The 16480-nt window shown below is 37.5% G+C and overlaps 1 protein-coding gene across 3 annotated transcripts in view; it reads left to right on the top strand.

Annotated features, from left to right (window-relative positions):
- The window catches only part of RBMS1 (RNA binding motif single stranded interacting protein 1), a 148856-nt gene that overhangs the window by 119805 nt on the left and 12571 nt on the right, over positions 1 to 16480 (top strand). For 2 of the 3 annotated variants that reach the window (XM_037397012.1, XM_037397014.1), the window contains exons 5-9: positions 3158 to 3315; positions 6541 to 6620; positions 14855 to 14970; positions 15841 to 15890; positions 15983 to 16076. In XM_037397012.1, the coding sequence (XP_037252909.1) occupies positions 3158 to 3315; positions 6541 to 6620; positions 14855 to 14970; positions 15841 to 15890; positions 15983 to 16076 (498 nt within the window). The remainder of the gene's footprint in view (positions 1 to 3157; positions 3316 to 6540; positions 6621 to 14854; positions 14971 to 15840; positions 15891 to 15982; positions 16077 to 16480) is intronic. The other variant, XM_037397013.1, reaches the window with a different exon arrangement.

Raw genomic sequence — 16480 nt, 5'->3', positions numbered from 1 at the left:
ATCCCTGGGAGTATTCAGGCTGTAATAGACTGTGACATAGACAAGGAGTCAAGAAAGCAGAAGTGAGTCCTTTCCAGTCACCCATTCAGCATGCAGCTGACTAAAACACAATAGTTACTAATGCAAAATACAGATTGTTTCAAGGGCCACAAGTCAGATTTTTCCGTCACAAAATGCTCTCTGTTCAGAGAAAGCAATTTCCTTAGAACAATTTCCTCAGATGCACTTTTTTCCCTCCACTCCATTCCTAAGGGATTTGCAATGTGGGTTAGTGGTAAAGTCACTAATACTCTGTCAAAGTTGAGCATTCCCTTCTCTAACAACATCACGTGCTTTTATGGTATGAAGTTTTCTCTGCTAGGTGTATGGGTACAAGAACCGAGCTTCCCAACAGGGAGGAAGATCTTCATGTGTTACAGTGAATTGCAGCGGCTCTTTGTGTCCCTTTTGGAAACGAAAGCTCATGGTGTCTCATCCTGAATGCATTGCCTGTAGAACGCAAAAGTGTTGTAACCCCCTAGGCTGCAACAGGAGCCCAGGAGAAGAGGAATGTGATCTACCCAGTTGCTTGAACAAAACAGATTGCTCTGACATTCTGCAGTTGACTAAATTTCTTTCTCTGTTAGGTGTTTCTCAATATAAGCATTTCTTTTTTGCATGCAGATTAAATTTTTTTTGTGTGTACAAAATAGGAACTTTTTTTATCTTTCCAAATGTTGTTAGGCTTTTTAATGAGAACATTTTTATAATTTAATTCAGACTTTCTGTTATTGTAGAATAAAAACATTAGCAAATCAGATGAAAATATGTAAAGAGTCTGATCATCCATCTTGTATACTGTTTTATGTTATTTGGGGAAATTTTCAGGTCCTTGTATGCAATATATTCTACAGTTTATAATAAGAAATCCAAATTTTTTCCTTTCAGATATTATTCAGAGTTTCAGGTAATTATCCTATAGCTACAAATGCAATCTTGTAATGCCTGTGGCTGAAACCTCCTGTAAAGCTTTTGCTAATAGTGCTCATTAAAGAAGGAAGTAAGCCTACATATTTCAAGGGACAAAAAGATTAAAATTGGGTAATATAATCTAAGTAACAAAATAATTTCAAAAATGTGAAAACTGTCTCATCTCACATTCCTACCTGAAGAAAATTGAACCGTATGTCAACTATGGTAACATAGGTTTTCCCTCATGGTTGAGCTCTGCCCAGCAATGAATATTAATGTCAGCTCTGACCTCTCATTGAATCCATTTTCTTGCCTTCTCTTTCTACTGATTTTTCTAGTATGAAAAAGAAATCAGGTATTCTAAGATAATTTAAATTGTACTGTAGAGATTCAGTATTATTTGGAAGGGGGGATATTTCCACTAGATAACAAAAGGGAAAACATAGATGGTAGTCAGATGCCGTTTGTAATAGACTGTAGAGGGATGGGCAAGAACAACACTTGGGCACTTGGAAAAGTTTTTGTAAGGTCTGGGATTTCATTGTGGCTAGGAATTACAGTCATATCTGTGGTATAGCATGCAGACCAGGAGGATGTAATGGGAGCACATTTCCCTTTTATAGGTCCTTTGATGCTGAAATTCCTTAAAAACCCTTACAGAAAACTTTAAACCTTAGCTCTTTCTAACTGAATGTGAGGGGTAAAAAGGCAAATAGTGAAGGTCCATAAGCATAGAATTTGCTTCCCCAGTTTTTGGAACAGGGTAATTCATTTCTGTGCCTAAAAAACGTGACCTCCCTCCCCTCCCTAGCCCCAAGTCCTTTTCCTTTTTTGTCCTAGAGAAAACCAGCCGCAACTGAGGGGTGATACCCAGGCCAGCAAGCTATTAAAATATGCAGTATGCTACCCACAGTACCAAGATATTGTTAATACAGGGGCAGCTTAGGGACAAACTGATGCCTAACCTGCATAATAAGGTATCACCACCTATACAGCTATAATCACTTTAATAAATGCTTTAATTCTAGTAGGGCAAGTGTTATGGTTTTGGGTTTTGTTTCTGGTTTAATTCAAGCTTCCCTGTAAGTCAGTTAGCCCTCTTGTACAGGATGAAAATATGCTGAGGACTATGCCCACAAAATTGTATTTGTTTTGGATCATATCACTCCTAAAACCAAAAAAATTCTACGGAGTATAATGCGTCCTGCAGAGACTTAGGTCTGTACAGGGGGCCATAATGACACCATCAATGTTTTGCGCAAGTATAAGAGCAAGTCATGTAGATTTGTGTAGGTTAAGAAAGTATATCATCACAGAGCATGGCCAGCAATTAGCAGCATGAGAGAGATGCTCCCTAACGGCAGCTGGAGAATCTGTAGACAAACACTGGAAATGATCAATTTCAACAAAAATGTTTCTTTGATCGAGATGGAATTTCGGGGTACATACATAGATCACACAAAACAGAGTCTAAGGTCAGGAGAGTGGCAGAGACGTGACTACATTTGTCTCCTCTCAAATTGCTCATCTCCTGGCTGCCCTCCTCTTTCATTTGGTTTGTTTCTAGTGAAAGTTTTTGGAAGACTTTTGTACTGTCTGAATGCATAATATAAAAAGTTTGGTGAAAACTCAAAAACATTCATGTGTGGGAGAAGACGACAGTATCCCACCCACTTCTGTGTGTATCAGCCTATCCTTGTGGTAATTTTTTGGCAATGTACATACTCTTAAATGCTTAGTTTCCCTTCCGCCGCCCCCCCCCCCCCCCCCCCCCCCGTATTATTTTCAAATTGTCATTCCAATCTTTTGTCTTTTTGATTTACATCTGGTTATTCTTATCTTCCCACCAGTCTTGTATTTCCTTGTCTGCTAATGTCCTTCCTTTTTTTGTTTTTGCTTTTTGTTTTCTTTCAGAAAAATCTGAAACATGAAGTTGTAATACAGAGTATAAACTGGTCAATTATTCACCTTTATCTCCGCTTAAAAATGTTGCTGTCAGCAGTAACAGGAGGAGGGGAGCTTTCTCAGGATTGCTGTAAACAGTGACTGAAGTCGGAGGTCACTGATACTAGGGAAGAGCAGCCTTTAGAAAGGGGCCTGAGAAGTAAAAATCGGTACCAATAGTTATAGACAATTGTTGGTTTTTATATTCAAAAAGTCTTTCCAGTGGTGGCAACAATAACAACTGTTTTTAATTCTTTTTCAGCAACAAGAACAAGACCCAACTAACTTATACATTTCCAATTTGCCCCTTTCAATGGATGAGCAGGAGCTTGAGAACATGCTGAAACCGTTTGGGCAGGTTATCTCTACAAGGATACTGCGGGACTCGAGTGGGACAAGCCGTGGTGTTGGCTTTGCAAGGTACTTCAGTGGCTTTACCTATGCTGACAGCTTTTTTTTTTTTTTAATTGAAAAGGCAGGAATAGAAGGAAAAGGCAGAAGTTACTGAAAAGGGAGATCTAGATGGAGATACCAGCAGCGTTTTCTTAATTCTTCCTTTCATAAAGCAAATATGGCTGTCTCATCTCGCTTATATGGCTAAATCTGAATCCATTGCCCTTATCAGACAACTATCTAAAGTAGGAGTTCACGCCTCTTCTCTGTATGTCTCCTTTCTCCTCTGTCCCTGAACCAGTAAGCAACAGTTACGTAATGCTTCACAGAGACTTCTGTGACTTTTCTGGCTTTTGAGGTTTGAATTCAAGACAGGAGACCATAAGGAAGACACCTCCACACCCTCTTTTTTTTTTTCTTTTTACTTCATTAGTTCCTCTGAGAAAATCAACTCATCATTGCCCTTTGAATGTCAGCCCTTTGAATTTTCTGGCTCATTAACGTGATGTCATCTGGGAAAGAAAATATTTTTATTCACTCTACAGTAAATCTCACCTTAGAATATTTGTCAGCGCAGTGAAATGTCTTTCCCAAATCAACAGGAATAAATATTTTCCATAAATTAGTAGACACTTCCCAAGTATTCTATCCATGTGAGTTTTTCTCTAGATAATTCAGTTATTTGCTTTGGGGTCTCATCATCAAAGCCTTTTCTGTGTCTTTCTAATATTTGTCTCTCTCTCATTAAGTCCTGCTTTAAACCTTGTATGGCAGTCAAAATTTGGAGTCTAGATTGGAGATTTCTATCATCAAAAATAGGGGCATGCCTTGAGCAAGGAGTTGAGATTCTCAAAATATGTTGTAAAAGCTCTGTTAACGGTCAAATTCCAGTAATTCAGATGTTCAGCCAATATTACAATAACTCTGTATTTGAACAAATAGCAGGATCTAAAGTTAGTGTGCAGAAAAGAACTGAACAAAGTATATCTCCTCATGAAACTGAAAGTTTTAGGGATTGGTTTCCTGAGTTGGCTATGGGTGGCTGACAGCACTTTGAGTTTTATTTTTATTTTTCTAACATCCCCCATGCCCCACTGGCTTTATTTGCTCGGCAGACTGTCCAGTCTCGAGAAGATACAACAAAAGAACAAAATTAGAAACAATGAGATTTATATTCCTATATTTAAGAGTGCAAAACCAGCAAGTTTGTTTCCACCAAAATTTCTTCCTGTCCCCTTTAAATAAATCAATAAGTATTTGTAATATTTATGGTGTAAATTTAATTTGGCATTTTTAGTCCATTCATACACTTGTATTTTTTCGTATAAGTATATGCACAAGTATTTGAGTGTGAACTCCGTACAGGTACACACAGAATGTGTGTATGTGTTTTTGGATGATGTACAAAGCAGTATATATCCAAAAATTATATTTTCTAATTTTGAAAAAAAACCAACCCACTAATACGTGCTTAAATACAGCTTTCACTTCTTGGTACTATGAAGAGCAGAATCCAGTAACACCCAAGCTAAAATTCAGTAGGCATTATGGATTTATTCAGTCTTTTCTCCCTGAATTTGCTTACCCAACTCTACCTTGAATCAGTGGTATCTTAGGAATGCTGTTATTCAAATATAGCTGGAAGAGTTTTAGAATTGTATGTAAAAGTCCAAAAGACTTGTGTATATCCAAAACCTTGCTTGTATTGAAGACATTAGAAGAGATTAGTTTTAAAGTATTTTCTCCTTAGGTTCTGTATTATACATTACATGTTTTGTATATATATACACATAAACTTAAAGTTATTTTTATATGCATATTAATTTATACACATATATTATACATGAGTTATAGAATAAGCTATTGCTGTCATATCTGATAAAAAATTTTCCAGTTCTGCAAGGTAGGTATTGGAACATTTTTGGATAAATATTAGTTAAAGTTAAAATTGTCCAAGAAACATGTAGACGTTAAATAAAGATTTTAATTTCTTGCCTTTGGTAGCATTTTATTAGGTTAATAAGGGCTAATACATTTTATCAAGTCCAGACTTGAGTCTGAAACTAAATTATATTGTTTCTTTCATGTGAGACAAAAAATTTAGATTTCTTTGATGGAGATCCAACAATCCAGAACTTCTGAAAATTCTCTAGAAGGTATTTTTGAAACCATGAGGAAAGCTTGTGGTTCAGTCTTGCATTTTGATGATTTTGGTTGCTGTCTGTGACTGTATTTTGTTGGCCTGTGCAGAAAGGCTATCAGAATTAAGAAGGTACCAAGAGTTAGTAATTTTTACTACTGCTTCATTGCTGCCGAGGCCATTGACCTAATATATGGATTTGAATTACAGAACTTGATGAGCAAATAGAAAGCAAATATTTGTTCAACATTATCCAAACATCATCTTGCAGACAGCTGCAAAAGATATTCTTTTACAATTATTAACAAAATTAATTTTATGTCTCGGTCATCCATTGCAACTTGGTCCAAGCTGGCAGTTAGAGCCGCCACATCTACATTGTAATGTAAGGAGGTAGCTGCAACCTGCGGAGCTGCTCCCCGACTGGCATTAGCTCACAGGTAGTCCACACAGTCTATGAAGTCTAGTTTTGACAACATCAGTGCACAAACCTGTTCAGGATGCTGGATAAATTCTCAGTAGCCACCATAGCTATTCTGTCATTGGTTCCTGTTTCAAAAGTAACTTGGAGACAATTAAATAGGAGATGGGTACATCATTTAGTTGGTATGATAAGTGTAATCTAAAAGTTGCAAAGGCAGTTTGGGCCATGGTCAGGCATGTTTATATTTGAGTTTTATGACTCTTAAAACTGTACAAACACTTCAGAAACCTCTATGAAAAGTGGCATTAACATTGGTTGTATATATCATGGACACTAAGAGTTGTTGAGAATGACTGTGGATCAGTCTTTCTGCTTCCTTTAAGACAGCATAGGTACTTTGTACTGTAGCTGGCCAAGCAATGTTGTGCCTAATTTCTAAGTAAATAAGGGTATTGTGTTTGCAGTTTGGCACTGACTTTGGCCTCAGAGTGCCTAAAATGTTGACTGAGTTTAGTTTTACCTTTCTGAGTTGTCTGTTCTTAGAAAACATCTTCTCTATTGCTCACACATGGGAAAGCAAGCCACAAAAGCAAAGCGAGAAAAAGCAAGAAACATGCTTTAAAAAGATCACAAACATGGGAATCTGGATAAGTGTTTAATTTATGTAAATTATTCTTTATTTTCTTAGGATGGAGTCAACAGAAAAATGTGAAGCAGTGATTGCTCATTTTAATGGAAAATTCATAAAGACACCAGCAGGAGTTTCTGGTATGTTGGATATATTTCTAACAAGATGTATGAATGGGTTATTGCTTACATAGTGGAAGCCTGTTACACTGATTGTTGTATCTGGCTTCTCGTTCAGAGGCAGGCTTATTAAAATTAAACTGTGTCTTGTTGGATGACTGTAATACTTGCTCACTTGGAACACAGTATATCACTTTCCTACTGTAAGCCTTTTCTAGGAATCTAGTAGTGTTCTCTCCGAGCAGACAGACAAGCAGCTAAAATGCCTTAAGCCAGCTATGCACAAATTTACATCCCACATAATCCCAGTTGAAGTGAGGAGACAAATATGTGTTGTATGTGTATCAAAACAAAATTTCGCTGATTGTCCAGGGACAGTTCTGAGAGGCAAAAAATGGACTACTTTTGCCATCTGTTGATGATTTTTTCGACATAATTTTCAACAAGAGATCTGATTAGTAAAAAATATGTTCCGCAGCAGTACCTTAATGCCAGGCACTTTCATTCATTGGGAGAGCTGTGTCTGTTAAGTCAATGTAGGCTTTGAGGTTCTTCAGGAAGATGGAAAGAGGTCAACAAAGAATGCTACTTCCAGAAATGTTGTGTAAGTCAAAATGCAGAGAAGCTATGTAGTGCCGTTTTGTTGTTGTCACACCACGTTCCTCATCAGTTTGCCTGCTTTGTCAGCACTGTTTCTAAGAGACAAAATGCATATTCCATAAACATGTAAAAACAAGGAAAGGCAAGTCAGAGCAGCAAAGTAAAATAGAAAGAAAAGAGGACAATAAAGGAGGAAAGAACACATGCCTGACATTCCAGGCAGCTTTTGGTAATCATTTTATTGAGAATCCCAAGTGGGAGTTTTACAAATTACATTGTTGATGTGGTTGCTGAAGCCACCTTTATCCTGCTGGTGAAATGTTCTCTGCAGCCAGATCCTGACACTGAGGAGGAGGAAAGCAGCCCTCGGCAGGCGGACAAGAATGTGGCTTGTTTAGTAAAACTACATACATGCTTCATCCCTCAAAGATTACTCCAGTTTGAGGCAGTCTGTGCTGCAGTAGGGATGGAAAGCTGCTTCAGAGCACAGGAAACCACTCCCTTCACCAGCACTAATCGAATGCAGGGTTTTGACTTCCCTGGCTTGGCTTTTGCAGACCCTTTGCTTTGGGGTTGATTGCCAAGATTATTTAGTTAAAACTTTGTTATACTTAGGGGCTGTAATATTTATTTTTCTATTTCATATATTTAGAAATCTGTTTTTTTTATGAGGTGGAAAATCCCTTTAGGGGCAAGGAGATCACGGAACGGTTTTCTCTGAATGCTGACTGTGCTCTGATCCACCCTCCATGATTAGTTTTATAGTGCTGCTATGGCTTGGACATAATTAAAAGTAAAAAGTATGGAGAAACCAAGAGTTTTCTAAATTAACATATAAGGATTTCTATTCAGTTAGAGTCAGTAAAAAAGCTGTAACAGAACCTCCTATTAGTGCTATTTAGTTTACTTATTTTTATTTTCACTCGCATTACCGTGTTCTCAATGAACAAGCCACCAAGTATGTCATTGCTGTCATTGCTAATCATGCTCTGTGTCGGGTGGGCTGTTGCTGAAGCTGGAGTTGCACCCTTATACGATCAGGTTCAACCAGGTAGGAATAAAAATTGCTGCATGGAATTTTAAGAACAATTTCTGCAGTGTGGAGGAAACATTTACCAGAAAAGTGTGATGAATTAGGGACAAGAAATTTGCACAGAACTGCTGAGTGTCAGAAAATGGAAACTAAAGAAGGGTCTCAAGACATAATCCTTCTCAGGAACTTTAACTTCTTATGCTTACTTGGCAAAGTAGTCGGCTAGGCTCTCTGTCTAGGATAGGTAAAGAGGCAAACACCTCCAGAGACTGATGTATCTTTGCTGTCAGCTGTCTTTGTTACAAAGAGTGTCTAGATGAGTTGCTCAGAAATAGATAACTAAATGTCTGAAAGTCCGTTAAGTAAGATGTTGTACCTTCCATGATGCTGAAAAATATGACAGATAATTAGGTTCCTAAGAAAGTTGTGAGAACCTTGAAGACCCTAAATTTTATTGTATATGGTACAGCCCCAACTCTACTTTTCCATGATGATGCTGTGAAGTTGTATTGCTTCTTGGAAGGGTTTTTTATGGAGTTAAAATTCTTCCTGGAGTTCCTTACCATATAGTAAGCACATGCCCAATAATGCAGTCTGATTAGAGGATGCAGTTTATGCATTATAATACACTTCAGTCGGCCAAAAAGTGGGGCAGAGTCATGGGGCAACTGTGGTCTTGGACTACCTGCACAGAGAAAAGTGGATCTTGGACAAACAAAAGTTAGGAAAATGTTTTGAAATACATTAGCATCCTTTGAGGTTATAGAGGAAGAAGTTCGAATACATGCAAAATAAAATTGTAGAACTGGAACTATGTTTAAATTAAAACATTGTGTCCTAGAAACTTGGCTAAAATCGGCAAAGGGAGCTGGCTATAAAAACACCGTTATCAGGATGAGGAAGGTAGGAGAGACAGGCCTGTAATAAAATTGGTGTGGGAGGAAGAACATGTGTTCAACAAAAACATGCTTTGATGACACAGCTTTGTTATTTTAATGAAATTTGGGTTTAAATGGAAGAATGGGTTAAACAGTTATAGGAAGCATAGATGAAACCTCTGGAGCATGAGAAGACAGAACAGAAACGCCTCTTTAGAATCTGAGCGGGCCAAGGGTAGCACAGGGTGGTCACAAAAGTGTTGACTGTAGATTTGAGCGAGTGGCTGGGTGTTGATGGTACTGAGCAAGCTGAACCCAGATGTAACAAGCTATTCAGGCTTTATTTCCCTGCTCCATATTAGCTTATCAAATATATTCAATAGCTAGTGTGTCCTTGTTTTTCTTCAGTGAGTGAGAAGGAAGGTTAGCTCAGAGAGCAATTTCAAATGCACCACAAGGTTGTATAACCCTAAAACTCCTAGAAGTTGCATACCAGTTTTAACATTTGTTCTAGTTGGAGTTTATACTTCTGTTACATGTTTTTGTAATAGCTTGTTCTGATTTTTGGGCTATGACTTCCTGTCCATTTCTCTCAGGACTTCGATTTTTGTATTTCATTCTGTTTTCAGCTGTGTGTTTATTACATGATTGCTATAATCTTGAAATTACTTTTGCATGTAGTTTTAATTTCCTTTTTAAAGAATTATTATTTTAGTGAATAATGTGATATTTAAACCTTCTCCTGCAAAACACCAACTCCATGACATGAGCCGGAGGAAACAGAGACTACACTAATATAAGGAACCAGGGCACAGAAGATGAGTAGTGAGGACAGAGCAGCATACTTAGCCTCCCTCCCCTAAAGATGATTCTTAAATGTTTGCTCGCTTTTTGTCTTGTGTTGGACCTGTAACAGTAGTAGAAATGATCTGCTGGGCAAAATCATGAAAAGTATCTCCTCCCTATCACAGCAGCATGCAGCTGCTTGATGATACATGAGGATAATTATATAAATAATTGCATAAAGCAGTTGTGCTGTAGAATACATAAGGTGTGTGTAAGTCCGAGTGTATTTGTGTCTCTTACATTTAAAATGAAAAATATAGAAGCTAAAAAGTTACGTAAGTTTTATGCCTGTTATATAGGCTTTATGGATTATTTATTACTTCTTTTACTGAAAATAACTTAGGTGATTTTGTTTTAATGGGTGTAAAGGTAGAGAGCATTTTTGCTGAGCAGCCCATACCGTTTTTACTTCAGGAATGGTGGGTTGTGGCGATGGTCCAAAAATCATAGGTGATCCATGACCCACCCTCCTCTTCCCACTAACGGTGAAGATATTGGTCACTCAGATTCTGTTTTAGGGAGGAAACTGAAGACAGGTGTGAGCGCCCTGCTCCTGCCTGTGTTCGTGGTTGTAGACTAGGAAGAGGTCTACCAGGTATGGTAGACAATACTGTTTGGAGTGATTCTGATCATGGACATCTTTGTAGTGCAGGACAGGAGTGAAAATGGAGCCTTGAAGTAGTTACTTTGTGGCAGGTTTTTTTGAGAGTTTTCTATTTGCTTACCTTCACAAAATGTTCAGCACTGAATATCTCTATATAGTGAATTTGAGCTGCTTGACCATAAACTCACATTTCTTAGTTATCTGTCACAGATCCTTTAGAAATAATCTGTGAACCACAGTCTGGAAATCACTGCTAAGGGGTATCAAGAGGTCACAGTGCTGGTATTAACCCTGATTGTCACACTGAAGGCAGAAGGAACCAAGATTTTACACATTAGATCAAAGATTAGAGGCTTTTTACTGCTCTAATTCCCATCATTTGTAACTGCTGCTTAGTTTTAAGAAGCAACATTGGAATAGAAAAGAAAAATACTACTTGCAACCACTCAAAAACATACTCCTGTGACAAATTGTTAAACCTTGTGTAAGTTATTAAATAAATGTAACCCTGAGCACTGCATTTAAGTGAAGGTTAGGATGGTGAAGAGTATATATTTTGTTTCGCTTTAAAACATATAAAGCTACTGAGATCTTGTGTGACACAACTTTTTTTTTTAATTTTCACAGCTCTGGGTAAAAGTTTCTAGCTGTACAGGTTTGCTCTATCATTAAAGTGATGTTTTAATGTGAGATTTTTTTAGTCCCATATGCCTTGTCATATTGCTAGAAAATAAGCAATGAATGTAACTAAAAGGTGCGGTTTAATTGAAAATAGATTAAAAAATAGTATTTTAAAACTATTTTGTTGTATTTTTTAATATCTGAAAGCAAGGTTTATTGAAAAGTTGATAAAATTAACCATGTAAAGTCAAGTGTGTAAACACAAAGTCCAATGTAAGACCATCAATTTTGTTCTTGCATTTATAGTATCACCTGGTACACATTTGGGTAGACGCTGAGTAAATGAAGACTGAATTCTAATGTACACATGTGCACAATGCATGTACAACAAGGAATTATTTACTTTCTGGACTAATACTGCATTCACAGCTTTCTTCTGTAAAAACGTTAGCCCTAGAGGAGGGTGATTCAGGGCAGGAGGAGATGGTCAACACTTTTCGCAGTCAGGTTTTAAAGCACTGACCTGTTAAAGCACGGGAAGGCTCATGGTTACAGAATGTCTCCATAGCAGCAGCTCAACAGGCATCTACAGACCATTGAGAGTGTCTGCTGGTTTTCATTAAGTGTCAGTAACATGGGCTTTTTAAACGTGGTGTCTTAGCTGCAGAAGCGTAAGTCCACTGTAAATTGTAGCCTTTTACATCAGCTTGCTCTTAGCTGTGAATGCAACTCTGAATAGTTACGCTGTGCCACTCTGTCTTGCACATACAGACAAGTCAGTGAATGATTAATGATCCCCTTCATCACTGGCCCTGCACACTTCCCAACAATTAAACAATAAAAATTACTCTCCCTTTCTTCTGGACCAGAAAAAAGATTGCCTGACTGAAAAAGATTGCTTCACTGGTCTGTAGGGCTTGTTGGAGTGTTTTGGTTTGATAGATATATATGCACACACGTTTGTATGTACAAGAGAGAGAATATCTTACGTATTTGTGAAAAATATGAGGAAAGGTAAGCTGAAGAAATAAATTTCAGATTTGATTTTGAAGAGAGGGCTACATTCATTCTTTGAGGGGGGGATCAAAAGATCATACTTGGCTCCCATGAAGGTTTATCTCCTTCTCATGACCCTCCCTCTGATGACCATCAGTCATTGTGTTCTTGAAGCCGCGAATGCAGTACTCCTCAGGTCACATGTATGGAAGAGCAGCCAAAAATTGCAGTTAGGCTTTCAATTGTGGCAGTCCCCACTATCAGCATTCAGATCTTGAACTGGAATCAAGGAAGGCAAATGCTACAGAGCCTTCTCACAGCAGTTGGCAGTATTAAATAGACGGTCAGCTTCAGGGTTTTTAACGTGAGTTGGAGCTTTCACAGCATTTGGCTTCATTTATGGACACAGTGAGGAGCAAGAGAAGCTGGAAGGTCAGAAAAACAAGGATTCCCATGACCAGATCTGTGTTCAGTAAGATAGAGCACTAACTTCAGGCAAATCACAAATTAATGCCCTTTGAAAAATTTTTTTCATTGCTGCAGGTTTTGGATATTGCATATGAAAATCCAATACATGTGAATAGTTCTTGTTCCATTTTTTCTTCCTTTTTAAATTTGTCAGGAGAACATTTCCAATGCACCACAGATGTTTCATCATTTAAAATTAAGTTGTTTTCAGTTACCTACTGACAAAAAAAATCCTACTTATTCTTAAAGTAGATTTTAATGAACATTTTACTGACAGTTGGACAGGTTTACTCTGACTTTTTAAAAAAACAATCACTGTCTTGAGGCAATAATAGGAAATGTAAGCATAAATAATGCTTTCAGAAAAGTTTTGTGCAATTCACTATGGTGATTTTTGATGAAAGTATAATGCAGCTTTAAATAAAGTATTTACGACCGATGAGTGCTATAATACAGAATCACAGGGTTAGAAATGTTTTGGTATTTTCTGATGTCTTTATAAGCAGTTCTCATGCCAGTTTCTTTTGACTTCATCCAAAAATTTCTGGTGTATATTTTGGAAGTCACACATGCTTCCCACAATACTAGATGGTTTGAAATAGTTTATAAGTAGCCAGAGATAGTCAACGTGGGGAACAACCTTTATTTTCCATTTAAGACAGTTCTGTGTTTGGATCTCAGCTTTCCCTTTCTGATGATTTTTTTTCTTTTCCTCACTGTGTAAAGTCAGTCAAAACAATTTCAGACCAGAACCTGACAGTTTTACCCATATTGACTAACAACATCCGATATTAACTCCTCTTCTTTCAACAGAACTGAATGATTAAAATGTTGTGTGATATGACCAAAGTTGTTGAGATCTATCTTATATAAAGTAATGTCAAATTGTCCATCAGCAAATTGGTATAATAGCTTTTTTTTCAGTAGAACCGGAGCTAGTGTTTTAGGTATGCCACCCAAAGCCAGGGATGACTTGGCCATTAGTGCTAGTTTTGTGCCAGTTTCAAAAGTCAAGCTTTTTGCCAGGTTATAAGTCTCTGAGGTTTTCAATACCAATCACCTTTCGTAAATGCAGACAGAGTAAAGAGCATGTCAGCACTGGCCATGGTTATACTATTAGATTTTGTTGCACGATACCGATACGCTAAAATTTTTCTTGGGGTTATTTTTTTGCGGGTGTCCCTCCCACTCCGTGTGTTTACTCTGCAGTTGGCAACTTGCATGTTTTCAGATCCAGCCGTGTCTCATGAAGGTGTTTCTAAACAGAGAATGACTGGAGGAGTATCATGGTAAAGCTTGGACAGCTCATGTGTCAGGAATTATTGGCAGAGGAGTGTTCACATCCAAGTCGTAACAGTGCTTCCACCCTGTGATTAGGGAGGGTGTGGTTGATGTAGCAGAGCTGTGCTTCAGCCATAGGTACTCAGAAACTATTGCAGTTGAAGGTAGTACCATGGAAAGAATACTGTGCAAACTTCTCTTTTTCGTTGGTTCAATTTTTGCATTAAAAATCAGACTCATGGTCAGGATTATGTTATGCAAAAAAAACCCCCAAGTACAGTATCATACTATTTCATGACCGTATGCAAAAAACAAGATAAAAATCTTGAAGAATTTCTGGTTGCATTGTGTGCTCTTTTTAGAACAGAGATAAAAAAGGAACGGACAGCTGTGGCGTTTTTTCAGTGCAAGGTGGCAGGAGAAAAAGGTTCCTGCTCCACCCTGCTGTCCTGCTGGTTAAAGTAAGTGGAGGTATTGTGCCAGCTCTTCTGGCTATTCTGGATGAGCAGAGAAGTTTAAGATTTGGGACAATACTGAAACCCTCACAGGGTGGGGGGAATATATTAAAGACTTTTGGCCAGATTTATTCTCGACTCTCCTTAGATGTGCTTCCTAAGAGGCTCAGAATTCAGATGGCACTTCTCATTCATCCCCAGACCAACAGACATATACTTGGGATATGCAGACCATGTTTCTTTCCAACAGGTTTTACAGCAGTAGTTTAAAATCAAAGATATAAGGCATTCCAGATGCTCTGTTCGTGTGTGGCAGCTGTCTTTGTGCTATGCAGAACAGCCGTTGATGCTGTAGTATGAGTCCGTGTTATTTAAAAGTCATATTGGGAATATAATTTAAAACATGTACTTCATTTGGAGCACTCAGCACCTGTGTATAAATGCTACTTCAACTAATGTTTCTTTCTTCTCAGTTCCTGCAGAACCTTTATTGTGCAAGTTTGCCGATGGAGGACAGAAAAAGAGACAGAATCAGAATAAATATATACAGAATGGAAGAGCATGGCACAGAGAAGGCGAGGTGAGACTTGTAAGTCCTCCCTTCAAGCTTTAGTGTGGGTGTACAATAATGAATAGTTACGAAAATGATAGGCATTGAGACTTCTTGGCTTGGCTCTTTGGCATATTAAAAATGTGCAAGCAACTCTTACCTGACAGTTTGCAACTCTGTGAAATACTTAACTGTATCTTTCTTAAGAGGAAAAAAGACAAAATGCAAAACACAAAATCCTGTCTCGTTCATGTGAACAGTAAAAGCTCCTTCAACTTAGTCAGGAATACGCCTGAGATATTTCTCATATTATAAAACTACCTGAACCATAACTTTATTTACATGTAGTAAATAATCCTTTGAGTTATGCAGCACTGAAATGCACATCATTTTCATAACGTTGCAATGTTATACTAATGCAGTGCAGCATTAATTTTTTTTAGTCACAGCTTTTTGAATCTTTAATGTTCAAGATAATAGTTTTGTAGGCTTACTGTGGTTGGCAAGCCTAGACACCTCATCTAGATGAGAGAAGAAAATTTGAATGTGTCTTCTGAAAAACAGCACTCCCCATTCATTCTTACAGTTAATATATTGTAGGCAACACCCTAACAGAATCATCTTCATGCTCTGCCTCTCCGACATACACATGTTCTCTTAGCCAGGTATTTCATAGATTGCATTTTGTTCCTCATAATGGGGACTTGGAAACGTGTGTTCATAGCCAGTATTGGTGACTCTTTTCACTATATAATTACTTCTGTCAATTAACCTTTCCATAACTTATAGTAATAAAGTATTTCAATACGGATTTTCATTTAAAAATAATACAACTAAAGAAAGAGTAAGAGAAATTTACAATCCAAATGAATTTTGCCAACTCTTTCTTTGCACTTTTTTTTTTTAAAGGCTGGAATGACACTCACATATGATCCAACCACAGCTGCTTTGCAAAATGGGTATGTTAAATAATGGCACACTAAGAGAAAAATGTTTACATTATGAAAGACGCACGGAACTGACATTTAATAAATATTTCTGCATTTTTTAGATTTTATCCATCACCCTACAGTATTACAGCAAACAGAATGATCACTCAGACATCTATTACGCCATATATTGCTTCTCCGGTTTCCACATACCAGGTTTGTATTTAGAACTTAGTAGCTGAAATGGTTCATCAGAGCTTATGTTTATTTATCAATGGCTACATCTGGTTTTATGAATTCTCCAATAATGTTTCATTTTAATGAAGTGGCCTCTTCATGCTGAACAGCATGAAAATGACAGCCTTAAAAACTAAGAGTGTGTTTGTTTCGGGAAGCACAGCAATTAAATAAGTGGTGTCTTGCAAAACAGTCTCTAGCTTGTGCTGATGGCTAAGTTATTTGTAACCACTTCTGCATTTCATGTATCATTTTTCATTTTCCCACAGTCAAGTTCTTTTAATGTCAATAATATATCTTTAAAATTATTATTCTTTATTTAAAACCCTCTTGACACAATGAAATTCTGTTTCAAAGCTCTTTCTCCATGCTTTTTGAACTTT

The sequence above is a fragment of the Falco rusticolus genome, chromosome 8, assembly GCF_015220075.1.
Source record: "Falco rusticolus isolate bFalRus1 chromosome 8, bFalRus1.pri, whole genome shotgun sequence".
Lineage (NCBI taxonomy): Eukaryota > Metazoa > Chordata > Aves > Falconiformes > Falconidae > Falco > Falco rusticolus.
The sequence above is the reverse complement of the archived record's forward strand: the minus strand, read 5'-3'. Positions and strand labels throughout refer to the sequence as shown.